The sequence below is a fragment of the Ipomoea nil genome, unplaced genomic scaffold, assembly GCF_001879475.1.
Source record: "Ipomoea nil cultivar Tokyo-kokei standard unplaced genomic scaffold, Asagao_1.1 scaffold0444, whole genome shotgun sequence".
Taxonomy (NCBI): domain Eukaryota; kingdom Viridiplantae; phylum Streptophyta; class Magnoliopsida; order Solanales; family Convolvulaceae; genus Ipomoea; species Ipomoea nil.
This window is the reverse complement of record NW_017616872.1, coordinates 433,405-459,775: the sequence shown is the minus strand read 5'-3', so window position 1 is coordinate 459,775 and position 26,371 is coordinate 433,405. Positions and strand designations below refer to the sequence as shown.

The 26,371-nt window shown below is 36.4% G+C and overlaps 2 protein-coding genes across 11 annotated transcripts; one reads left to right on the top strand and one right to left on the bottom strand.

The window, feature by feature from the left end:
* Window positions 1–48: 48 nt before the first annotated feature.
* Window positions 49–26,321, top strand: LOC109172906 (phospholipid-transporting ATPase 2-like). Of its 10 annotated transcripts, none has more exons than XM_019322148.1 (25): window positions 58–307; window positions 2,205–2,336; window positions 2,626–2,839; window positions 5,484–5,600; window positions 6,005–6,097; window positions 6,229–6,403; window positions 6,974–7,140; window positions 8,139–8,243; window positions 10,537–10,634; window positions 10,744–10,886; window positions 12,309–12,405; window positions 12,564–12,673; window positions 12,756–12,920; window positions 13,953–14,107; window positions 14,273–14,353; window positions 14,691–14,811; window positions 17,036–17,142; window positions 17,501–17,635; window positions 18,202–18,355; window positions 20,455–20,572; window positions 20,656–20,829; window positions 20,959–21,013; window positions 24,107–24,234; window positions 24,592–24,742; window positions 25,817–26,321. In XM_019322148.1, exons 2-25 carry the CDS (start codon window positions 2,212–2,214, stop codon window positions 26,042–26,044), a joined length of 3,216 nt encoding a protein of 1,071 aa, XP_019177693.1. In that variant the 5' UTR covers window positions 58–307; window positions 2,205–2,211; the 3' UTR covers window positions 26,045–26,321. The 10 variants fall into 10 exon arrangements, with proteins under 10 accessions (XP_019177701.1, XP_019177702.1, XP_019177698.1 ...); XM_019322151.1 differs by having other exon boundaries at window positions 59–307; window positions 17,504–17,635; window positions 20,962–21,013; XM_019322150.1 differs by having other exon boundaries at window positions 59–307; window positions 17,504–17,635.
* Window positions 14,586–22,555, bottom strand: LOC109172908 (uncharacterized mitochondrial protein AtMg00810-like). The gene is made up of 2 exons (XM_019322159.1): window positions 21,609–22,555; window positions 14,586–14,598 (listed from the first exon to the last, which is right to left on the bottom strand). The coding sequence occupies exon 1, from the start codon at window positions 22,392–22,394 to the stop codon at window positions 21,633–21,635; it is 762 nt and encodes a 253-aa protein (XP_019177704.1). The 5' UTR covers window positions 22,395–22,555; the 3' UTR covers window positions 14,586–14,598; window positions 21,609–21,632.
* Window positions 26,322–26,371: the final 50 nt, after the last annotated feature.

Sequence of the window (26,371 nt, the reverse complement as noted above, 5' to 3'; positions counted from 1 at the left end):
TTATTAAAAGTTAATAAAAATGATACGGACATACGGCTTGGCCGTACGGGTAAATAATTTTCTTTTGTGGCGATGGCCTTGACCGTTACGCAATCCAAAACGAAAGTGCTCTTCTTTTCCGGAATATTCGAATTTCCCGGCTAATAAGACTCCCATTCGACACGTGGATGCAGCGTGTAAACGGCGAACCCGTCCCCGGCGTCCCGTCCAACCCCACCGCCTGCAAAAACCGACGGCAATCCACTGACCGTTGTGGCGACCACTCACACTCATATCTCGCTTCCCTTCTCTGAGCCTCTCATAATCGGTATAGTTTCATTTCTATAGAAATTCCTTAGATTGCGGAGCCACCGTGAAATCTTCATCTATACTGTTGATAAAATTATGTGATTCTGAATTCAACGTCTGTTTAGACTCCCTGGAATAGCTGTTTTCTTTGATTCCATTTCTTCTATGATTTCATACTGACAAAATATAATTTAAGAACTTTTCCTCATAATTTTTTAAACTACTTTGTTGCTTTGATTCTGTGTATTTGGTAAGTTGAAGTTGATGGATGTGGTTTCTATCTTGTGCATTATATTTTAAAGTCGATCCTATAGATGAAAGTCATGAAACTCACCGATCAGCAAAAAAAATTTAGATAACGAAGCATCAAAGTTTCACCGAGTACAGTTATTTGCATTTGTGGAGTGCATACATTGTGTTTCGTGTGGATCCAATTTTTAGGTGCCATGGAGTATTTTGCATCAATTTCTGGCGTCCTACAACTGTCTGCCCATGGATTAATTTAATTTGATACTATGGAGTATTAGTTTTTATATATTTTATAATTATATTACTTGATATTCTTAGTCAAGTGTTATTTTTTCTTGATGCCATCTTTCTCTTCACCTGAACTTGAATAAACCAGTTTGGAAGCTCAATGTCACTACCAAAAAATTTGAATAAGTTATTAATTACTAATTAGTATGGAGAACAGTTTTATGGTGTTGGATTATATGGAACTGTTGGAATTATAAATCTTTAGCATTTACAAAAATGCTCATTCATAGCGGCACAATTCAAAGTGCAAAGAATTACATTTATGTTGGGGTCCTGGGATTACTCTACTCTTGCTTTAGCTTTTCTTGTTGTCTTAATTGTTGTTGTTGACAGATGCATGGAAACTCTTGGAGGCTAGTGTTTCTCCATTTTGAAAATGTTTCATTTCTTAAACTTCTTGAAACTTGTGCAGAAATATATCTGGTCCATTTTTAATAAAATAGACGTTTTCAAAAAAGTTTTGGGCCATTTCATACTTAACCAAAAATCCAGAAATGTATTTTGGGTCCAAATTAATATATATATTTTTGGGTTCAACACTTGGAAAATTGAAATTAGAACCTAAAGTTCAACTTTTACTCCTAAGACCTATATCGCCAATTGCGTCCCTCTCTTCAGTTTTTGACTCCTAAGACTTATATTGGCGAATCTTTCAATCATGATTCGCATCAGTGCTTGGCATCTAACATTGGGGTACCTACTTCTTCCTTTTGTTGTGAAAGGAATTGGAGTAGTTGTTCCTTCCTTCCTTCATTTAGAAAGAACAATCTTCGTCTTCTGCAAGGAATACCTTTGAATATTATGATGACAAAGAAAAATTGTGGGATGTTGGAAGAGATGAATTTGCAGGCATAAATGACGTTGGCATCCTTAAATTTGAAAACCTGTTTTTAGATGAGTTTGAGTTGGAGTTTGCATTTTTTGATGGAAATGCTAATGAAAGTATGAACAATTAGAATGTTTAAGTTTAAAAATATTTTGAAGTTTGGACAATGTATTCTTATTTCAATAGGCTTTGTCATATTTTATGTATTTATTAGTGATTTAGTGGATTATTTTTATTTGTTAGCTTAATATTTTTTATTTATTAAACTAGTAAAAAATTTATATTTATACATATTTAAGAAAAAATATATGCAAATATATCCCCTATATTTTTTATATATATACAAACCTGCAAATTTCTTTTCATATTTTTTTTTGGAAATTGCTGTTTCCCCGTTTCCTGGTCCCGAGCTACATACTTGTTCTATTACGAGTTCATATATTTTGTAGGTTTTAATTTTTTTTTTTATTTATTTTTTTCATTTTTGTTGGATCCAAATAGTACTACGATTGGTGCGCATGTGACCTTGTTTCATATTCTTGGCTGCATTTAGGTGAAAGATGATCCGCTATGTTTATATCAATGATGATGATCCATCACATGATATTTTTTGTGACAACCACATATCAAACCAAAAATATACATTATGGAATTTCCTTCCAAAGAATTTGTGGGAACAATTCAGGTATCATTAAATTTAAATATTTCTTTCTTAATAAAATTTACATCCAGTATAATGGAAAATGTTCCTTTTTCTTTCTATTCATATATCTTATCCTTGCTATTTATATGCAACTCTTCTAGCTTTATTATGTACTGGATTTTATCCTGCCCCTAGACTTATAAAATTTATCGTGAAAGGAAAATATGGTTTTTATTTTTTCCTTATCTTTTGCTGGCATGTTTAGCATTTAGAATGGATTCTTTTAGTTCTCTATATTGGTTCCCAATGAATTTATTATTTCTATTTCCAGACGATTTATAAACCAGTACTTTTTGTTGATTGCTTGCCTTCAACTGTGGCCACTCATAGCTCATGTCAGTCCAGTTACTACATGGGGTCCGCTCTTTATTATATTTGCAGTCTCAGCAACAAAAGAAGCATATGATGATCACAATCGATATCTTTGCGACAAGAAAGCGAATGAGAAAGAAGTTTGGGTTGTGCAGCATGGCTTTAAAAAACAGGTATGAGAAAGTGTTTAGATCTTTTATTTCCTTTTGAACAGTTGTTATATCCTTACCCTCCGCCCGCCCCGCCCCCCCCCCCCCCCCCCCCCCCCCTCTCTCTCTCTCACACACACACACAACGTCACAAACACTCTCACACAGTCACACACCTCTCCCCCTGGCTATTCTATACTTTCATTTTTGTATCATCTCGTATTGTTAGCTAGAATATCCAATTCCTAAACATTTTTAGTGGTTAGTTTGTACGCATGTAATCTGCATTACAATTAACATGTAAGAAATGCCCTTGAAAAAGACATCATTAGAATACTGGGGGTATATAAGGCTGCATCTGACCTTAGGAAACTATTCTCCAGCACATGAGTAACTGCTGAAGGTAGTTTGCTAAAACCATTTCAAAGAGGATTGGTATTTGTTGAAGAAGTTGAAGGAGAAAATGCTATACTGTTATTTACACTTCCTTAAACAAACAAGTACACTGACTACAATATATAGGCAGTAGATGGAAGACTAAAAGAGCCTAGGGATACTAACATACACAAGAACATAAACAGCCACAAGAAACAAATAAAACACAATAAAAGCACACAATGAATCTCAACATCCCCCCTCAAGCTGGAGCGTGAATATCAAAAGCTCCAAGCTTGTTACACAAATATTCAACTCTGGGACCTCTTAAAGCTTTGGTGAAGATGTTAGCCAACTGATCATTTGTACCCACAAATGAGGTAACAATCTCTCCGGATGTAATCTTTTCGCGAATAAAATGACAATCGAGCTCGATGTGTTTTGTTCTCTCATGAAAGACAGGATTGGATGCAATACGCAAGGCTGCTTGATTGTCACACATCAGTTTAATAGGCCCTTTCATGCAAAAGTTTAATTCAGTCAGGAGATGCTTTAACCAGATTAGTTCACATGTTCCCAAGGCTATTGACCGATATTCTGCCTCTGCACTTGATCGAGCCACCACATTTTGCTTCTTACTTTTCCAAGATATTAGGTTGCTACCAAGAAAAAAACAGTATCCTGATGTTGATTTTCTATCCCAAGAGCACCCAACCCAATCTGCATCAGTGTAGCCAATAATCTCTGTATTCTCATGATCCTTGTATAAAACACCGTTCCCGGCAGACTTCTTTATGTATCGAAGTATCCTAATGAGAGCCTCCCAATGGCTAATCACACGGAGAGGCCAAAAACTGACTCACAACGCTAACTGCAAAGGAAATATCAGTGCGAGTGACTGTTAAGTACAACAATTTTCCAACCAACCTTCGATATCTTCCTGGATCTGAAAAGGGGTTCCCTTGTCCCGGTACAAGCTTAATGTTAGGATCCATGGGAGTATCAATTGGTCTGCAATCAAGCATACCCGTCTCCTCTAATATGTCCAAAGCATATTTTCGTTGAGATATACAAATCCCTTGCTTTGACTGGGCAGCTTCTATCCCTAAGAAGTATTTTAATTTTCCAAGGTCTTTTGTCTCAAAGTGTTGAAAAAGATGTTGCTTTAACCGGAGTATTCCTTCTGCATCATCTCCTGTGATAACAATATCATCGACATAAACAACAAGATTGCTCTTACCTTGTCGATGCCGGTAGAACACAGAATGGCCCACTTTGCTTCGGACTAACCCAAACTCTTGTAGAACTGTGCTAAAACGTCCAAACCAGGCACGTGGAGACTGTTTCAATCCATAAAGAGAGCGTTTTAATTTGCAAACCAAATCAGTCTCCCCCCTGGAGCAACAAAACCAGGAGGTTGCTCCATATACACTTCTTCTTTTAGATCCCCATGTAAAAAGGCATTCTTGATGTGTAACTGGTATAGAGGCCAATGATGTATAGCAGCAATTGATAGAAAGATTCTGATGGAAGAGATCTTGGCCACGGGTGAGAATGTATCGGTGTAATCAACGCCAAAAACTTGAGTATATCCCTTGGCTACTAGTCGGGCTTTGAGTCTATCTATCTGGCCATCAGGTCCAATTGCATTTTCTCCTTCAACTCCTTCAACATGGTATCAGAGCCTAGGGATACTAACAGACACAAGAACATAAACAGCCACAAGAAACAAATAAAACACAATAAAAGCACATAATGAATCTCAACAGTATTGTACAGAAAAATAATCTTTATTGCTACCTTCTTTATGCTAGGTCAGTTATATTTAGAATTTCATTTATTATGGCCTAGAATTCACTCATTCAAGATATTCAAACATGAATATTTGATAGGTAAGTAAATTTTACTCGATAAAAAATGTATCAATTACACAAAGATGGTGCAACTTATTATAGTATAAAAAAGATCAATCTATCAGAGCACTTAAGAAGTTATCAAATTTCTGGTATCCTCTCCAAATTTGTATTTGCATTGCAATAACAGGGCCAAATGGCATTTATGCTATAACTATGGTTGGGATTTGATACTCCAAAATAGTGCTAGCCCTGTCCACTTCCTACATATTATTTCCTCCTTTATAACGTCCATGGTTTTATTGTCTTAGACTCTTAGTCGTGTACTTGTATCTTCTTTCTTTACTCATTGTCCATTTATTTCTCTTATCCTTCTTTCATCTTGTCTTAACCTTCTGACGAAGAATGCCCATTTTGTTGTTGCTTGTGTTTCTGTGTAGATACAAGCTCAAGATGTTCATGTTGGTAATATAGTATGGCTTTGTGAAAATGATGCAGTCCCATGTGATCTTGTTTTAATTGGAAGTTCCAACCCACAAGGTCTCTGCTATGTCGAGGTAATATCATTATTTTGCTATGTTCTCAATGCATTTAGAGAGGTACCTTGGACTGCAAAATTTCTTCTCTTTTTTTTTATTTTATTTTATTTTTTACTATTTATTATTATTTTTTCTAATTTATGATATGACTTCCTTGTGCTTTTGCATGGGGAATATGCTTCCTCCATCCCATTCTCTTTGTTACCAAAAGAATTTTCTAGACCAGTTTATCCAAATTTCACCTCAAGTTTTATACTAATAAGTTTTACCAAGGTGTATTAGTGTATTACCAGCAGGTGGTGGCTTTTTGACTTAATCATTCTGGCGCTACATTATAAGCCCATTTGAGAATTTCTTCCAAGAATGCAGTGATTTCTGTTTTCAACATATAGGAATCATTGTAATTCAACTGACCTTTGCAGACATCTGCAGTTGATGGTGAAACTGATCTCAAGACAAGGGTAGTGGCCCCTGCTTGTATGGGAATTGATTCAGAATTATTGCACAAAATTAAGGCAAGTATACTATTTATAATAAAGAAAACATGCATTAGCATATGCTAAACTCAGCTAATATATATAGGTCAGTGTGTGTAGCTATATATTATACATGTATGTATGTTTTCAATTGCATCTTTCTTTTTTAGGGTGTGATTGAGTGTCCCAGCCCTGATAAAGATATCGGAAGATTTGATGCAACTTTGAGATTGTTTCCTCCATTTCTTGATAATGATAAATGCCCCTTGACTATAAACAATACAATACTTCAATCATGCTACTTAAGGAACACGGAATGGGCTTGTGGGGTTGCTGTTTATACAGGTATTTTTCCATCTAAGTATGTCTGTTGATGCTAGCCACCTGCTATTTGTTCCAATTGCTCTATTTTTTTTTTTTAGAGTTGGAGCAGCCAATTGAAGTGTTTTATTTTTTTTTTTCTTGAATTGAGAGTGCCAATTTCATTTGTGTATAGTAATCATAACTTCTCATAAGACTTGTACTCATTTAGCAAAAAGATAATCAGCTTTCTTAGTTGCCATAGAGATTACATTTTTTTAATATTTTTATTTTGGTTGACAAGGTAGTGGGAATCATTTGAAATATTTTGAATGGCAAATTTGCTAGATTGACATTCTGGTCTGATGGTGAAATTGTGAAAACCACAAGTAGAGCCCATTTGACTGGGTTATAAGGTGAAGGATAAATGTTTGAAGTTCCTTTTCTTATGGTCTAAAGAAATGTTTATAGATATGGAATTCACGAACTCTGCGAATCTGACTTATTTGTAAATCTGCATAAGTAGCTGTTAGGTGTATTTATTTTGTGAATAAATTTTATTGCATATAGAAAGAGAAATAGTGTCTTGCCTTTCTTTGCATGTCTCTATTCCAGGAAATGAAACAAGACTGGGCATGAGTAGGGGCCTACCTGAACCCAAGCTTGCAGCTGTTGATGCTATGATCGACAAGCTGACAGGAGCATTATTTGTTTTTCAGCTTGTGGTTGTTACTGTTTTAGGCACAGCTGGGAACATCTGGACAGATAAAGTAGCAGCAAAGGTTTATTTTAGTACAATATTTTATTTCTATTTCATTTTGTTCCCTTATGGGTACTTGCATGCAGAGTATTTGCATTTCTTAGTTTTTAAATTTTGAAATACAAATACTCTGCAAGGTAGTACTTATGTAATTCCTTTATATCTATGGAGCAATTTTTATTCTCAGAAGTTAAAATTTATCAACATCAAATTTAAGTTGAAATTCAAACTGACCCATAAAACAGCGAAAGTGACGATCAGTATAGAACAGAGGGGTTATGAAGATTGTTGGAAATAGGCAGCCATATTTACTCTACTCTAGGAAGTTGTAGCCTTTAGAAGAGGAGTAGTTTTTAGCATTTATTATGCCCTTTCAAAAGCTTTCTTTATGCTAATATATATGGTTGTAATCTGGAGAACCAAAAACATGAAATAAAATATCATTTCTATCTTTTCCTTCTACTGTTTTACAAAGATAATTGAAAATTCGATTCATAGAATATAAAATAAATATTTAGATTTAGTATGATGAGTAGAACAAGTTTGTTTAATAATCAATATTAAAAAACTCTACGGGTCTTGCTTGGTATAGTAGACAAAGAATTAATTTCACTTATGGTCACACGACTATAGAGTGACCTCATATTTACTTATAGTCTTTGACTACATTTAATAGTTTGACTTTTAAAAATTGTCTAAGTCTAGTTCCAAAAGTGGAATGAATATGGTCGATTTTAAAAAAGCGAAGGACCCAAAATTTAGTCAAATTAACAATCGCGACTAAAAGTGAAAATGCCACTGTAGTTGTGTAACTAAAATGGAATTAAGTCATTAAACAAAAAATACTAACTTGAGCAATCAAATTATTTGGTTTGCTAATAACTTACCAGCATGCAAAAGCTTCTGTTTCTTGTTTAATTTATTTTCTTGGGAAGTGGCTTTCTTGTTTTGATTGATTGTCAAACCAAGATTATCATATTATTTTATTTAATTAAGCCCCAATATATTTATATCTTGTAGGAATGGTATCTTAGATATACAGAAGAAGATCCGTGGTATGGGTTACTGGTTATTCCTCTTCGGTTTGAGCTTCTTTGTTCCATCATGATTCCCATTTCAATAAAGGTAAATGTGAAGTCTCCATTTTCTGTATTGCAGCTTATATGAACTAATGGAATGGTTTATTCTTGTCCAATTTAATCCTTTTCCACATGATTAAAAAAATAAATCTCTCTGTACAGGTAGTTGGGGAAAACTGCTAGTCTTGTATATAAGCTAGCTGCAGCATATGAATAATAATTGTAACTATGTATTCAAGAGAATTAGGGGTTTTACTAGCTTGTGTATTGACTAATAAGAGTTCAACTATGGAACAATCTGTGTGTGCATATATACCATGGTTATCAAGGCGTCGCCTAGGCGTCCGGTCAGTGGAGACTGGACGCCTAATGAGGTCGCCTCGCCCAGCGAGCTTGTCGCGCCGCACCCTTCCACCGCCGACTGGCTTTCTTTCTTCCTTCTTCTTGGCCGATTGTCCTTTCTTTTTTCTTTTTCTTTCTGATTTCACTCTTCTTTATTTCAAAGTAGAGAAGAGGGGTTTATCTTATTCATTACTTAGAATACTCCAGATTATACACCATATATATAGGCCTAAAGAACATTGGAAAGATGCACAATAAATACTAGACTTCTCACTACTCTAAGGAAAACCTATTACTCTCTTTAAGGCAACTTAGAGTAAATAGGGCTGCAAAAAGGCTGCCCAAGGCAAGATATTTTCAATATATATATATATATATATATAATTTCAATTTGTTGAAATATAGAAAGTAGAAATCCTAGTGTAGCTGTATGGTAACCTAGTCCATTATATTCCTATATAAGAATGTCTAACCCTTTTTAGTTTCTATACAATTTAGTGCAATCTATTATTATTAATAAAATCATGTACTCTCTATTCACCTTTTTTGGTTCCTCACATATTTTGCTTCATCCTAGTTGGTAGGTGGTGACTATTTGCTACCTGCAAGTCTTTCAGTCCCTCAATTTCAACATGGTATCGAGCTCCAAACCCTAAATACCTTTTCTTTTCAAAATTTCTCATTAGAAAATCTGTTTTTGGGTGAAGTTAGTACTTCGCACGACTATTCTTAAGTTTTCGCCTTTTTCTGGTGTCCATCCATGTAAACTGAAACCATTGTGCTGTTTGGAAGCTTGTTCCAAACCTTTGCCAAAATGGCCATCACCGGAGCCTCCATCATGAGCCACTAAGGTTGTTGGATTTCCAGATTGCTTTTAGCTCAGATCTCCCTTTCCTTGTAACCATCAAACCTCACTGCCAGTACCGTTGGATTCCCCTTCTTTCATTGACCCTTTCTGGAAAGTTCACTGTCATCTGTCATTCTGTTGTCTTTGGCCATCACATGCCGATGTGTGCGGCTACCAACGATGACTTTTTCCGACTTAAATTTCTAGATTCCATTCTTGCCCTTAGTATTTGTGAAATTTGAAGGCTTTCATTGTTCCAATATTGTTGTATTTAATTCTTCAAGATCACTTTTGGTATGCTGTGTATATTTTTGAGGGTGTTGAGTGGCATTGCCATGTTTGGTTTCATTGTTTATTGCTAATGTGCCATATTTATTGATTTTATTCCCCAAGGATTTTTAGTTCTGGTGTTCATTAATTCCAACAATGTTGTGATTATTTTTCAAGTTTCAAGGGGGAGTGCTGCTATCAACAATCAACTAGTGTTCTATTTTATTCTCTTCATCGTTATGGACATCTCTTCATTGCAACGGGCTTTATCTCATTATAGGTGTTTCTTCATTGCTATGGGTTCTACCGCTATGGGCTTGTTGCTCATGTTTCGTTCACTTATCTTGATGGTCTTTTTTGGCGTTTTTGTCATAGAGTGCTTGTTTTGCCATATTATTTTGAGATTGTTCATGTTCGGCTTTGTCCCTTGGTGCTTACATCTTCATTCCGAAGGGTTGTGTATAATGTCGTGTTTTCTGAAGCCATCTTGCACTGTTATCCTCTAACATCTTCTTTTGTTGTTTTGAATAAGGGTGGCGTGTTTGTATTAATTCAAGTTTGGAACTTGTAGATGTTACAACTTGAGGGGAGTGTTGAAATATAGGAATTAGATATTGTTGTGTAGCCCTGATTGTAACTTAGCCCATTAGTTAGGCCCATTATATTATTATATAAGCATTATATAAGCATGTGTAAAATCATGTATGCAATCTAGTGCAATTCATTATTGATAAAATCATATATTCTCTCTTTCTTTGATTTCACATATTTTGCTTTACCCTTATCGGTGGGTGGTGCCTATTCGGCTATTCACCATCTACAGGCCTTTCAATCCCTCGATTTCAACATAAATCAATTGTATGCTTCATCTTTGTGGCAGGTATCACTAGATCTTGTTAAAAGCTTGTATGCAAAGTTCATTGAGTGGGACAGTGAGATGGTTGATGTGGAAACTAGGACACCATCTAATGCAGCAAAGTAAGAAATAACCTTCAAGTTTCTATGTAGCGCATAAATTCTCTTCATGGAATATGTATACATATGTATGTGCATATATAATATATATTTCAACTTAATGTATTGACAGCACAGCAATAAGTGAGGACTTGGGGCAAGTAGAGTACATATTGACTGATAAAACAGGGACACTTACTGAAAACTGTCTGATTTTTAAAAGATGCTTTATCAGTGGAAGATTCTATGGAAATGAAAATGGAGATGCTACAAAAGGTAAGATTTTTATTTGCCTTAACTGTGACTAAGATCATGCACATTACCTGGCCAACATTCATGTTCCATTTCTTAAACAACTCCTTGCCTTATGTTATTGATGTGGTGTTGTTGCCAGCAATGAGTTCTTGTATGTCCTGCTCCTTAAGATAAAAGTCACTGCTCCTATGCACATCAGTCATCAGGATTGTTGCCACTATATTCTCCCAACCATTTCAATGCTTCAATGCAATATATAAATATATATATATATATATATATATATATATATATATATATATATATATGTCATGTTTATATATATATATATATATATGTCATGTTTGTGTGTGTGTGTAATATTATATAGGTGTATATACCCCTGTAAATTTTGTAAGGAATACAGTTCATGGTGTATGCCTTTGCTACTTCTGAAATGTACATACTTGTAATACCTACTATTAAGTTATATGACCAAAATAAACTATGACAAGCTTAAATTCACTTATGAGTGAAAAATAAGTCACAACACTTTTAATGTACAAGAAATGGTAGCAAACTATACTAGCATTATTACTAAGACTTGTGATCACTTGCACAAGCTTTGCACTTACATTGTTTCTTTGTTAGTTGCTTTTATGCATTAGCTCCCACTTGCCTCCTATCTCTACTTTCTTGGTATATAGTAATTTCTCAGGCCTACAAATGTCCACTTATGGTTTGCTTGTTTTGATTTTGACATAAAGAAGTAGAGAAACTTCTAGCATACTCCTTGAAGCCAGAAATTAAGGCAAATATTTGCCTCATTTCTAAATTCCCCCCACTTGCTTTGCAAGCTTTGGATCATCGATACATGTTGGACTAAGCACTTTAGAAATTCTGAAGGAGCAGAAATGTAACTTTCTATTAGTGAAAGTGCGTATACAAGTTTCTTCTGTGGATATATGGGAAACTGCAGTACTCAGTCTAGAAATTCACTTTTATGTATTGATATTAAATTTATAAATATAATTATATAAACACTTCCTGAAAGACCCTGCTTATATGTGGAAAGAAACCCTCAGTTCTAAAATTATCAGATAAAAGTCTGCTAATCTGATAAAGATGAATATACTAGTATTATTTCACTTTCCCTTCACTCTCCCTCTCTCTCTCTCTCTCTCTCTCTCTCTCTCTCTCTCTCTCTCTCTCTCTCTCTCTCTCTCTCTCTCTCTCTCTCTCTCTTTCATGTTACATTTTTATTGGCCATTGAAGTCTATATCTTTGGGCCTGGGGATCTTGTTTAAGAAAACAACAGTAATAATTCTATTTTGGGCCTGTATCTCAGTGGAAGAGCATGTTCTGGATACTTTTCTATCTTAATGTGTTGTGTTTATTTTTGTTCTTAGTTTGTTTTAGATAATAAGGAAAATGCTATAGTGTGTTCTTTCTCCTTCATGGCAGATGTAGAGCTACTTAAGACTGTTGCCTCTAGTTCTCCTGATGTGGTTCGGTTCCTGACAATAATGGCAATATGTAACACTGTGGTTCCTTTACAAAGGTAATTCTTTTGTATTTATGTCAATTGGTAGAAATCTCAAGGATTGATATCTTTGTCAGTGGCTAAATTGTCATTTCTGCACTGTTCTTATTGCTGGAGCCTTGCTAGTGCTTTTCTTGCAGTAATATCCTATTATTTCTTTAATGAATTGTTCACAGCAAAACTGGACATATTTCATATAAAGCACATTCTCTAGATGAGGAAGCTCTTGTATACGCTGCCTCTCATTTAAATATGATCTTTATCAACAGGAATGGCAATATTCTTGGTATGAATGATTTTGGTTTCGTTATTATAACAACCTCAGAAGGCAAATGTCATTGATAACTTATTTCTTCTTGTTTTTTCAGAAATCAACTTTAATTCTTTGAGAATTCAATATGAAGTATTGGACACTCTTGAGTTCACTCCTGACAGGAAAAGAATGTCTGTGGTGGTGAAAGACTCTCAAAGTGGAAAAGTCTTCCTCTTGTCCAAAGGAGCAGATGAGGCCATATTTCCTCATGCATGTGTTGGTTGTAATTTTTTGTCCTATTATTTACATTTGATTATTTAGAAAAGTATTAATTTCTGCAAGATGAGGAATTACTGATTTTGGTTTTGTGCGTCTAAACCTTACTACCACTTCTAGAGTTCTAGGAAATGTGGTATGTTTCTTTTTTCTTTGCTGCCTCCTGACTTCTGATATGACCTTTAAAATGTTTTAAGAGAAGAAGCAGAAACTCAACTGAAGATCCTTTATAGGGAAAGAGTAAATTGGATTCTAAATATGGCAATCAAAGAGGTTTATAAGTAATTAACTAGAAAATAATTAAATGGTGGGGTAAGGCAGCTAGTAGTTCTTGCTAAGGGAAGGACATCATTTGTATTCATCCTTTCTTGTTATTGGAAAATGACCGCATTGTGTTTTGTTGGTATTGGCTTGCTACGCATGCAGGTCGTTACGCGGTCGAATTTATTCTTTTTGTGGTTGTTTCTGGCTATTTAGTAAGAGCAAATGTATCCCGATGCTTGTCTTGGGATTTTGGTTTGTCTATGTTGAAATCTATCTAATTTAATTAATTAAAAGCTTATATAGGCAGCCACACTGATGATTATGGATGTTAGTACCTTTTAGTATATTTTCTTCATGGATTCCCTAGAGATGATATTTTGCTGTGTCCTTACTTACAAACGTTGTAGGGCAAATTTTTATGCCAAAGCACTTGAGCCAACCACATTCTATATGGATACAGATTCCGTAATTGTCTTAGACAGGCATACTAGGTTCTTTTTCTGAAAAAAAGTTCTTTCCTCATTATTCCTGATATGTTTCAGTATACAGCTTTATCTTTTGTCATTCATGCTAAGGCTTTCATGGCATGGCATGCCATCATTTATATGCAAGTAGGCTATCTTGATAGTACTTTGCTAGTTTGCTGAACTTCTGTGCACCATTGCTTAAAATAGGTTAGATTTAGTTTGTAAATACAAGTCAAAATAACTGTTATGCTATCTTGCTCCCTGGTGTATCAAATGTTTTTAATTTATTATGTAATATGTATCAGGACAACAAACAAGAATGTTCTCTGAGGCCGTAGATTATTATGCTCAGCTAGGTCTCCGGACTCTATGCTTGGCTTGGCGTGAATTGGAGGAAGATGAGTATCAAGAATGGTCATTGATGTTTAAAGATGCTAACAGTTCATTGGTAGATAGGGAGGTTAGAAATTCAACTAGAATTATTTATTTATTTTAAAGTTTTACCTTTACTTGCTTTTCCCACTCCCTCGCCCTTCTTGGACATTCCTATACCTTGAATGTATGTTTTAGTTTTTACTAAAGATAAAGATGCCTGGCATTTTATCTAATATTTTAACTTTTGCAGGGGATGGTAGCTGAGGTCTGCCAAAGAATAGAGCGTGATTTGAAGATCATAGGAGTTGCTGCAATTGAAGATAAACTACAGGTAATGCCTTTGTGATAAATTCCTTTAAGCAGTCATTTTTAATTTCCTTTTGATTGTAGGAACCTAATGCGGTTGTTTGAATTTGTTCTATTCATTTTATACCTCGTTCATCTAATTCTTTAGCTACAGCAGCCTATTCACAGTCTAACATATTGTACTGGGACTCTGTCCCTCCTGACTTTGTTTCGTTACCTTTATAAATCAATTCTTTGATTTGCCTTTAAAAAAAAATCCTTTTGATAAATCTAAATTACCTTTCTAGCTTTATTGTTCAAACACGGATATACTGACTTGGGTAACTATTGCTTAAATAAATCTAAATTGTTTGTCTAGTCAGGATGGTGTTTCTGAAACAATTGAGACACTCAGGAAAGCAGGAATAAACCTTTGGATGCTGACTGGTGACAAGAAGGAAACTGCTATACAGATTGCTCGGTCATGCAATTTTATTTCTCCAGGTAGATTCATTTTCTATTCTCTTCCTACTACTTGACTTTGGTTGTTGAAGGGGGATCGATTCTGTTTTTTTTTTTTTTTTTTTTTTTTTTTTTTTTTTTTCTTTCTTCTTCTTTTAGTGGCTACGCATCAGCCACAACCCATCTTTTGTACGTTTGGAAGAGCAAATCATGTCATTGGTTCCTAACGTTTGATTTTTCAGTTAGTCTCCTAACTTATTTTGTCATCATCAAGGACCTTGTAGTTTAGCAGCATAAACATGTTAATCTAGTAGTAGGTCAGACGTTCCATCCTTATTCCCCTCAGATACACCTAAAAAGAAAAAGAAAATATTTTGTCATTAAACTATTGTATGCTTCAAATAGCCGTTGTTACTTTTGGTTTTCCAATTCTAGTAGTAGGTCAGACATTCCAGCTAGATTTGTTGATGTTGAATATTAGGAAAGTTGTCTTAGAGCATCCACACTAAGGGGAGATTGTGGAGTTATTTCAGAAGAAATAACTTGGATTGAGTTATTCACTAGTGTGGGATGGAGTTATTAGATGAAATAATCATCCTGCAAATTACAAAAAATAATGTCAGAAAATAAAGGAAAAGAAAAAGTGAAAGAAAGAAACGCTGTGCACGTTTTGCGCACAGCGTGGCCATAACCTGGCGCGTGCAGTGCACGCGCCTGACTTAACTTTTTTTATTTTTTATTTTTTAATTTTTTTTTATTCTGTTTTGTTTTATTTTATTTATTTTTTCTCTCCCCTCCCACCTTCTCTTTCCTAATCACTCTTACATTATCCCCACATTCTTCCCAACTAATGTGGATGCTCTTAGTTTCCTATTCTTATTAGTAGTTTCCTAGACTAATTTAGTATCTAGTTTAGTATATATAGAGGTCCATTGAAGTATAGAATATACATTAAGTATCTAGTTTAGACCTTCCTCACGCGCCGGCGCGTGAGTCTGCCTCCGGCGAGATTTTTCAGATGGTTGTTTTGCCCTTCTTTCGACTTTTTGGTGAAATTTGAAGGCTTCTTTGGGTTTGTTGCCGAACATTTTCCCATGGTGTTTGTGTTTTGGTATAACCGTGTTTGTTTCTTTATCTCCGGTATGCCTTATCCCATGGATGGTCAGTTTCAGCACTACTATAAAGGCCTTTGATTATTTCCCATGTTTCAAGTAAGGGGGAGTGTGACTATCTACAATCGGTGTGCTATCCTTTACTATCATTTGCTATTTTATCTATTATGGGCTCTACTGCGTCCTTTGCTATTCTTTGCTCCCTTTTTGTCTCTACCGCTCTCTTGTGTTATCTGGAGGTTGTTCATGTTCAACTCTATCCTTGGTGTGTTCATCTTCATTCCCGAGGTTCGTGTTCAATTCCGTCCTCGGTGTGTTCATTCCCAAGATCGTGTTTAGCTTCGTCCTTGGTGTCTTCGTCTTTATTCCCAAGGGTCCTTGGTGTCTTCGTCTTTATTCCCAAGGATTGTGTTCAGCTCCGTTCTTGGTGCCTTCGTCTTCATTCCCAAGGAAGGGTCAGACATAGCGCAATCTCTTTTGAAGTCATCCATCCTCGAGTGCTTATATTGTTGTGATGGTGTTCGTGTTTTCCCTTGGTGCCTCCATTCCCAAGGATGTTCGTGACAAGCTTTGCCCCTGGCGTGTTCATTCCCAAGGGTTGCATTGTCCCTCCGAAGCCATCTCGCATTGTTATCCTCTAGTTGCATTTAATTTTCACTTGTAATTTTGAGTGAGGTAGAGTGTTTGTTTTTATCCAAGCTTGGAACTTCCAGATGTTCCAGCTTGAGGGGGAGTGTTGAATATTAGGAAAGTTGTCTTAGTTTCCTATTCTTATTAGTAGTTTTCTAGACTAATTTAGTATCTAGTTTAGTATATATAGAGGTCCATTGAAGTATAGAATATACATTAAGAGAGACAATCTATTGTACTCTTTCATTATAATATATTCTCTATATTCTCTTGTTCTTTGGTTATCACATATTTTGCTTCCGCCTAACTGGCGGGTGGTGGTTATTCTCCACCCGCCAGACCTATCAATCTCTCAATTTCAACAGTTGATTTGACTAAGGTCCACTGCATTTGATTAAAGTATAATTACATTACCACTTTGGGGTGGACAGGACATGCATAATTTATTTCATGTGTTAATGTATCTACAGACTGATTTTTTATGCGCGATTGTCTTCATCTTTTTTTTGGTTGGAAATTTACAGAGCTTAAATGTCAACTTTTACACATTGATGGAAAAACTGAGGATGAAGTGTTTAGAAGTCTAGAAAGAGTTCAACTCACAATAGGAATAACAAATTCTAAAGCTGAGGTAAGGTCTACTCTCATACTACCTATCTTATTCTGCACTATATTTTGTTCTTTAACTTCAGAGATAATAAGATAAAAATGAGTAAAAATGAGAAACCTAATATAAAAGTGAGCAGGCATGAGTGTGTCTGAGAGAGAGGGAGAGAGTGAGTGTGTATGTGTTTACTAGACTTTGCATGCATATAAATTCTGTTTACCAAACCCAGCCTATGACAGTTTGGATTTTAGTGGTTTTAAATTATTTTGTGGCTGTGAGTTGTTTCATTGTTCTTGACTATGTGTTATGTTGAAAGTTTATGCTTAAATAATCCTGTTCTGCTGTCTTCTTGGAGGCCTTTATAGCTAATATTCTACTGTAGCAGGACATGGCCTTTGTAATTGATGGTTGGGCTCTTGAAATTGCTCTTAAGCATTACCGAGAAGCATTCACTGAACTTGCTATACTCTCCAAGACAGCTATATATTGTCGTGTGGCTCCATCCCAAAAAGCTCAGGTGTTTTCATTTGCTTGAATTACTGGAGTTGACTGGTTCTCCAAAGTAGAAACTTTAACTTTTTACTTTGCACCCCCATTCCCCCCTACCCATCCCCCACCCCCTAAAATAAAAAAGAAAGAAGCCCCCACTGCTTTAGTCTATGTCCCATGTAAGTCAAGATTTCTTTTTAAAGCTGTGTTAGGCAACACTGTTATATTTAACTATCAAAACCCTTCTATATGCACATCATGTTCCAAGTTACTGAAGTGGAGCTTGATCAAGGAAACTTGTCACTAAGTCTGGACATTGCTAGCAGTGCTGCATCTGGATACCTCTATATGAACATATTATAGAACTAATTTGAGGCACTTTTGGAATGTAAAGTACAGAGATAGAGAGTAAAGCATTAGTTCTTTATCTCTTTGGCAGCTTAGATATTGGCTAGTTCTGCTTTTTGTATGACAAAAGTAAATGTTAGCTAGTTCCAAATCTTTCTATAATTGTATGTCTATTTTGAATATGAACCTCAGTTATATGTCTGACTAACACATTTGAATTTTGAACCCTTTTTATTATTGTTCCAGCTTGTAGAACTCCTAAAATCTTATGATTACAGAACACTGGCGATTGGGGATGGCGGAAATGATGTGAGAATGATCCAGCAGGCTGATGTTGGGGTTGGTATAAGTGGGAGAGAAGGATTGCAGGCAGCTAGAGCAGCTGATTATAGTATTGCAAGTGAGATGTTCATGGTTTTGTTCATTTAAATTTTTCGTTTTTCCCCCAGTTCATATGTATTTCATGGTGTCAAATGATTATAGTATTTCTTATTGTTATGGAATATAGAATATATATTTGATATATAGAATCCCTATAGATTAGGCAGTCTTAGGGATTTAGGAAGGTAGGGTATATGGAAACTTGTTTCCTATTCGTAGTTTTCTAGTACCTATTTATATGGCTTTGTATTTTCTATTCCTATGAGAATTTGATATAATATATGACAGCACATTAGAAACTCCCTCTCTTTACTTTCGTAACATGGTATCTGAGCCTTTACGATATTTTTTTCCGCTCCGTTGTCGTCACGTTTTGACTAGCGCGTGAGCCTCACGTGCCGCCGGCGCGTGAGGCTCCTCTAACGATTCAAAAACGTTTTGGTCAACTTGTTCCTGGGTCGCCTAAGTCTGTTTGTCTTGGTTCTGGACTTAGTTTGGACCATTGCCTTTTGTTCTACGGTCAGTTTGTCTCGTTTTGGTGCTGTCTTGTTTTGTGTTTTAGTGCTGTCTCGTTTTGTGTTTTGGTGTTGTCTTGTTTTGGTCCTATCTTGTTTTGGTGCTGCCTCGGTTTGGTGTTATCTCTCATTCGTTTTGGTGTTGTCTCCTTTTTTATGCTCGTTGATTGGAGCATGCTTCCCTTTTGTTAGTCAAGATACTTCCTTTTTGCTAGTAAAGAATTTGTGTCCTCCAGTTTGGAGTTCGTCTTCTTTACTTTGTGTTCCCAAGCTTGTTCGGTCCACTTTTGGTTCACCCGGAGTTGCGGTATTGGTGGAGTCCAAGCTTCCGATTCAGGGAGGGTCCAATCCCAAGCTTGTTCGGTCCACCACGTTGAGTTCACCCAACTGTCCGTAGGTATTGGTGGCGTTCACAGCTTTCGTTTCAGGGGGAGTATCCAATTTCAAGCTTGTTCGGTCACTTTGTGTTCACCCATTGTTCGTGGGATTCGTTCGAAGCTTTCGTTGGAGGGGGTGTATGAGTATCCAATCTCAAGCTTGTTCGGTCAAAGGAGTGTCCTAAATGGACTTGAGTTATTTGTTATTTAGTTATTTTGGGTTATCACTCATTTGTGTAACAAGTTGGGCATTATTAAAATATATGCTCCAACTTGAGGGGGAGTGTTATGGAATATAGAATATATATTTGATATATAGAATCCCTATAGATTAGGCAGTCTTAGGGATTTAGGAAGGTAGGGTATATGGAAACTTGTTTCCTATTCGTAGTTTTCTAGTACCTATTTATATGACTTTGTATTTTCTATTCCTATGAGAATTTGATATAATATATGACAGCACATTAGAAATTCCCTCTCTTTACTTTCGTAACACTTATCATTATTAAACTGATTGGTCTTGACATGTTGTAGAAATTTAATTTTGAGTGAGGGAGGGATGCTATTGTTGCAGACTTAATATGATCATTCTTGATCAATACTTATTGGGTTTATATACTGTTATAAACACCATTTATTAGACACAATGTTGGAGTTCTCACTAAAAGGCATAACATCTTCATGTACCTATTTGAATTTATTTCTTATTGAGTCAGATAGAATGTCATTAAAATGTTACTGAATTAAAAGTTAGTAAAAGATAGCACATAGAATTTCGTTGGCAAATAGTATGCTGCTGGTGATGCATGCTGAAACTAGATTGCTGCTGCCTACTCGTGTTAAAATAATGGATACACACATTTATATCAGAAAATACATGTACCTATGAAATGCTCTGGGTGGAATTGCAATCCGATGCATCTCTTTAAATAGATGAACTAGAAAAGGAGTTTGTAATATGATCCTTTGTGCCTGTTGAACACGTTGAAAATTTACTGCATACAAAATTTTACTGTTCTTTTATCTTGAATTTCACTATGTTCTTCAAAAATTGTTCCTTTGTATTAAATTATTCATTTATTTGTTTTGTTCGATGGTTTAATTTGATCATGAACTGTTACTGAAAAGCCACTGAAATGCAAGTGGATACTGTTCCATTTTAAATTTAAGTTAATCCTGCCAGTCATGACTCTCATTATTTGTACTCTACTAATCTTGGCTTACAGAATTTCGATTCCTTAGAAGACTAATACTTGTACATGGACGGTACTCTTATAACCGGACTGCATTTCTATCCCAATATTCCATCTACAAATCCCTCTTGATATGCTTCATCCAGATCCTGTAAGTTTGTTTTGTTTATCTCATGCTGCCTTGCTTCACATTGCTATGTTTTGCATTATTTAACTAACCTCACAACCTTCCAGTTTCTCATTCATTTCAGGTGTCTCTGGAACTAGCCTTTTCAATTCTGTTAGTTTGATGGCTTATAATGTTTTCTACACCAGTGTCCCGGTCATAGTCAGTGTTCTTGACAAAGATCTTAGCGAAAGAACTATAATGCACCATCCGCAAATACTCTTTTACTGCAAAGCTGGAAGGTTTGGACTTGGTGTAGTTGTTTCTTATAATATGCTTCTGTATTGGTCTTCATCTGTTAACATTTGCATGTGAATTAATAGCTTGTTTTCTTGATATCTGTTGAAAATGGAATTACTTCATGTTGAAAGCAGGCTCCTGAACCCTAGGACGTTTGCTGGATGGTTTGGCCGATCTCTCTTTCATGTAAGTATCACATCATACTGTACAGTTCAGAAGGCAGCAGACCTGTTGTCTTTTCCAATCTTTTTTTTTTTTCCCTGCAATTGTGAAGTTTTCATGAGCGAATCACTAGGTTCCTATTTCAGGTGATAGTGAAATTGCAAATATGTCTTTACTTAAGTGGCCTGAGCCTGCTCTTAATTAGTGATTGGCCTTTAGTCCTCTCTTGTAGAAGTAAAGGAGTAGTAAGCTAGTTAATGAGGCATACATCTACACTGAATTAAAGGGTTACTTGGTTTTCAAACAAAAAAAAAAAACAGGGTTACTTGGTAATGCATGCATTTTCTGGCATGGCAAGTATTTTTCTTTTAAGTTCTGTCATGTTCACCACTTCACCCTCTTCATCTCTCTTTACCCTCACTTCCAGGTTCCGGTTAACTATTGGATTGCATCTATGACCTCTCATTTCGTCATTATTGATAAGGATTAGCATGATCCAGAATAAAAATGTTTTGTCATTGTGAAAGAATGAAAGGTTTCATCTATTTCTCATTACTAGTGCTGTACAGATTACAATAATTTATACAGAAAGCTATAACCTAATGGGCCCACTCCTAACAAGCTTAGGGTTTCAACACTCCCCTCAATCTGGAGAGTATAGATCATATGCTCCAAGCTTGTTACAAATATACCCAACTCTAGGAGCTCTAAGGGATTTTGTCAAGATATTAGCTAACTGATTTGCAGAATTGACAAAGCTGGTTTTGATGCACCCTGACACAATATTCTCTCTAATGAAGTGGCAGTCAAACTTGATGTGTTTAGTCCTCTCATGATAAACAGGATTTGATGCGATGTGTAGAGCTGCTTGGTTGTCACATATCAATGTCATTTGAGCAACATTGCCACATTGCAACTCTTGTAGTAGGTGTTTAAGCCACATAAGCTCACACGTGGCAAGGGCCATGGCTCGATATTCCGCTTCAGCACTGGACCTAGCAACAACATCCTGCTTTTTATTTTTCCAAGATATGAGATTACGGACAATGAGAACACAATAACCTGAAGTAGAGCGTCTGTCAAATGGGCAACCGACCCAATCTGCATCACAATACCCAACAACTTGTGAATGTCCTCTATCTTCATATAATAAGCCTTGTCCTGGTGCTCTCTTGATATACCTTAGAACACGAACAGCAGCATCCCAATGAGAATCACAAGGATTCTCAAAAAACTGACTCAACACACTAACTGCAAAAGAGATATCACGTCGTGTGATTGTAAGATAATTCAAATTTCCAATTAATATCCTATATCGTTCTCGGTCAGGCAATGGCTCCCCCTGTCTTGGTAGGAGTTTAACATTCTGATCCATTGGATTATCCACCGGTCTACAATCCAACATTCCAGGTTCTTCTAAAATATCCAAGGCATATTTTCTTTGAGAAATAACAACACCATGAAGAACTTATCACATTGCTTCACATGACCTTCTGCTGTCTTCTGATATGGCATTAAAGAGAAATTATTATACTCCTGTTGTAAAGCTTCAATCCGGCCCAAAAAATCCTGTATACTCATATTAGCAGACCCACGGAAATTAAGCATATTAGATGCTAGGGAATACATCCTTTGGATATCATTAGTATAAAGTGAATTGGCTTTATTCCAAACATCATAACACGTCTCATAGGCCTTGTAAATGTTATAGAGTTTAGGGTCAATGGATTGCCACAACATGTTGCATAATAATGCATCCGACTTTTCCCAATCTACTTTCTTCGATTCTTCACTGTTCTCAACCTTTTTAGTTAGATGATCAGACATACCTTGGCCTTTGAACCAAAGTTTCACCAATGCGGCCCACGAAGTATAATTTTCACTCCCAACTAACTTGTCCATAGTAATGGTGGGAAAAGAGGTAAAAGATGAAGCCATAGAGATTACCAACGAAAAACAAGCACACTGGTCGGCAGCGGCGGTGTCCGGAGAACGGCGGCGGCGATTGGCGGTCGGCGGCAGGGGAAACAAACAACACTGCCTGAAGCGTCTCGTCGAGACTAGTCCAACGGTGGCAACGGTGTCTCGATCAGAGATCGGAGGAGGGAGATCTGGCCGGAAAAAGGGGCGGCTGTCCAGGCGACGGCGGTGGTGCGTGGTGGCACGTGCGGCGGCAGGCGGCGACCGGACTTCAGCCCTAGGCTCGCGACACTATTCCGATGAGGCCTGTGGGCTTGGTTTGGGTGAAAAACCACAAGGCAGGACCGGAATAGTGAACAGTGGCGGCAGCGGCGGTAGATCTCTGATGGCAGTGGGGGCGCTGGAAAAAGGATAGAATATTTAGGATTTAGGCTCTGATACCATGTGAAAGAATGAAAGGTTTCATCTAATTCTCATTACTAGTGTTGTACAGATTACAATAATTTATACAGAGAAAGCTATAACCTAATGGACCACTTCTAACAGGCTTAGGGTTTCAACAGTCATATACAAAGGAATGAGAGAATCATGCATCTCCATCCCATCTTGTGTCCCTTTTACTGTCCTCTAGGTGGAGTTAATTAAATTTAGCTTACCATAATACTAATACAATTAAAAAAAACACATAAAAAGTACTAGCTGCAAGCTGCCTCAAGAACCGGTATGTCAAATATTTAAAGAAATAGATCTTAAAAACTTGTCAAAGTTTTGGGCTTTTGGCAGCCTGGACCCTCAAACGAAGTGAAAAGGGACATATTAAATGGGACACGGGAAGTAAATTCTCGACTAAACTAATTTCTAGTGTTTATTGTTTAGGTGTCTTATATTTATAGCCTTCTATTTGACTCCCTGACTATTGCATGTTGTGGTCTAAATGAAAAGGCTAATAATGTGTTGCTCATGTGCCTAAGAGGTTACCATTAACTTTGTTCACCAGAAATCTTGAATGATTAGGCCTGTTAATGAAATATTCTACATTTTTGAATAATGAATCCCCATCACCCAATGAGGAACCAGCAATACTGCACTTGTTTCAAAGTAATTCCTATTTTATTGTTCAGTCTATGTTGCACTACAAGTGACTTTGTGATAACTTATTTTTGCTTAACATGGTATTGAAATTGAGATGTTTTTTAGGCAGTAGTAGTCTTTTCCATCACCATTTGCTCCTATGCTTTTGAGCGGTGTGAAATGGAGGAGATATCAATGGTTGTACTTTCTGGATGTATTTGGCTGCAGGCATTTGTTGTTGCATTAGATACCAAGTAAGCCGCTATATTCTGTCTTCATTCTTGAATTCCAATCCTTATTTCTGCGACTCTGACCCCAATATGAAGAATATGATCAACCCTTAACTGGGAATCCACGTTAGGAGTGAATCAATCTTCAGAATCTCCCTAAAACTCTTCTAATTAGTTCTCCTAAATGAAAAAGAGCAATTTTCACTCTTTTGAAGGATGGTATAAAACATGTATATGTTTCATAAAATGATAAATTTAGTCACCCAGCCACTGGGTTCTGGAAATATTCTGCTAGTATTACTTAAATATGGACTTTCGCAATCAAGTGGCTGAAATTTATGTAAATCTCTTTTGGCATGACTCTTTTCTTGATGTTTACAGCTCCTTCACAGTGTTGCAACACCTTGCCATATGGGGAAACCTACTTACATTTTACATGATCAACTTAATTGTAAATGCCTTTCCATCATCTCAAATGTACACAATAATGTTCCGCCTCTGTCAACAGCCAACTTACTGGAGTACTATCATTGTAAGTATTACTTTCCAATTTTGTATTTCTTTCCTCATGACATTTTAGTAGGGTTTCACAATTCACGGAATATCAATGACCAACAAATTTTAAATTTTTTGTTGTCACTGCCTAATAAAGTCATAAGCGTTTGGAATGCTTAAATGCCCACTCTTTAATTTGAAAAGTGTTATGGAATGTACAAGTAAAACTTATTTCCTTATTAGAAGTCTTCTAACATGTATTTATAGAGCTGTGTATTCCCCTTCCTAACACAGATTTATAAATCTTCTATTCACTTTCATACAATATATATTTTCTCATGCTTCCGCCTAACTGGCGGGATTTGGATCTTTCAAATTCAACAAAAAGCATGCTCCGTAACTAATGGGCCACAGGCTGGTGAATGAGGCTCCCTTGGTTGAGTATAGGATTGTGCATCTAGGCTCTAGGCTCTTCAACTGTATAGTATTAGGCAGCCTTTTTTCTCCCTTTATCCTAATGCAATTCCTTTTTCCTGAAAAAATGTTAATCAGCTCCATTTTTACTTTTTGGTACATTTGATGGGATTCAAATCTAGGTTTATTACTTGGAAAGAAGTTTAACTTTCCAGTTTCCACCCTGCTATACCTTAAACCCTGTTGATCAGCTTCATTTTTGTCCCCTTCGTTCAACCAAAAGGACAAAACAAAACAAAAGAACAGCAATCCATGTTACTATAAGTTATAGAAGGTTACTGGTGGTTAAGGTCAAGGGTGTCCTACAAGTTCACACCATAGATTGCTTGAGGGTAATCTCAGCTATAAGATGGCTAAGGATACAAATTTGTAACCACAATGTCACAAGTTTGAATCCCAACCCTCTTGGTTTGAACTGATCAGTTATAGGCAACCTGAATTGGTTTACCTCCTTGTGGTCCTTTGCCGACTAGAGTCACAAGGCAGGGTTTACCTAGTTCACACCCTCAGGTAGCAGGTTTTCCTCGTCACCCAAAGAAAAAAAACATTCTTTTATGGAGATAATGTTGCTGTATACAATTTCTTTTGTAGCCAACAGTTTTGTTTCACAACTAATTTATTACTTGTGTGATTTCAGCTTATCGTTGCGATAGGAATAGGACCATTAGTAGCTCTGAAGTACTTCAGATATACATTTGCACCAACTGAAATCAACATACTGCAACGAGCTGAACGCTTGGGATCCCCACCACCGCCCTGGGAAAATATAGAAGTGGCAGGGGATAAAGATGTTTCTCCTCTATCAAATCTGCAGCCCAAAAACAGAAGCCGCCCAATGTATGAGCCCCTGCTCTCGAACTCCTAAATGCAGAAAAGTGTTCTGGTACATATCCACAGATTAAAGCAGGATTGTGAGACATTAAATTCAAATTCATCATCAGAATCATAGGATCACCTATTGCTGTACCCAATTTTGTATAGAGCAACGTGCGCCTAACTTCAGGAGAATAATGGACTTCTGTAATAATAACGTTCAGCCTCATTCCAACCATTTTTTTTTTTTTGTAAGTTTAAAAGAATGAGATATAGACATATAGTACATGGAAGTACAATAAATGCAATTACAGAAGTAGGAATGGCAATGAGGCTCTCAAATCCCCCACCCCAGTTACTGCACTTGAGCCCCTGGGGA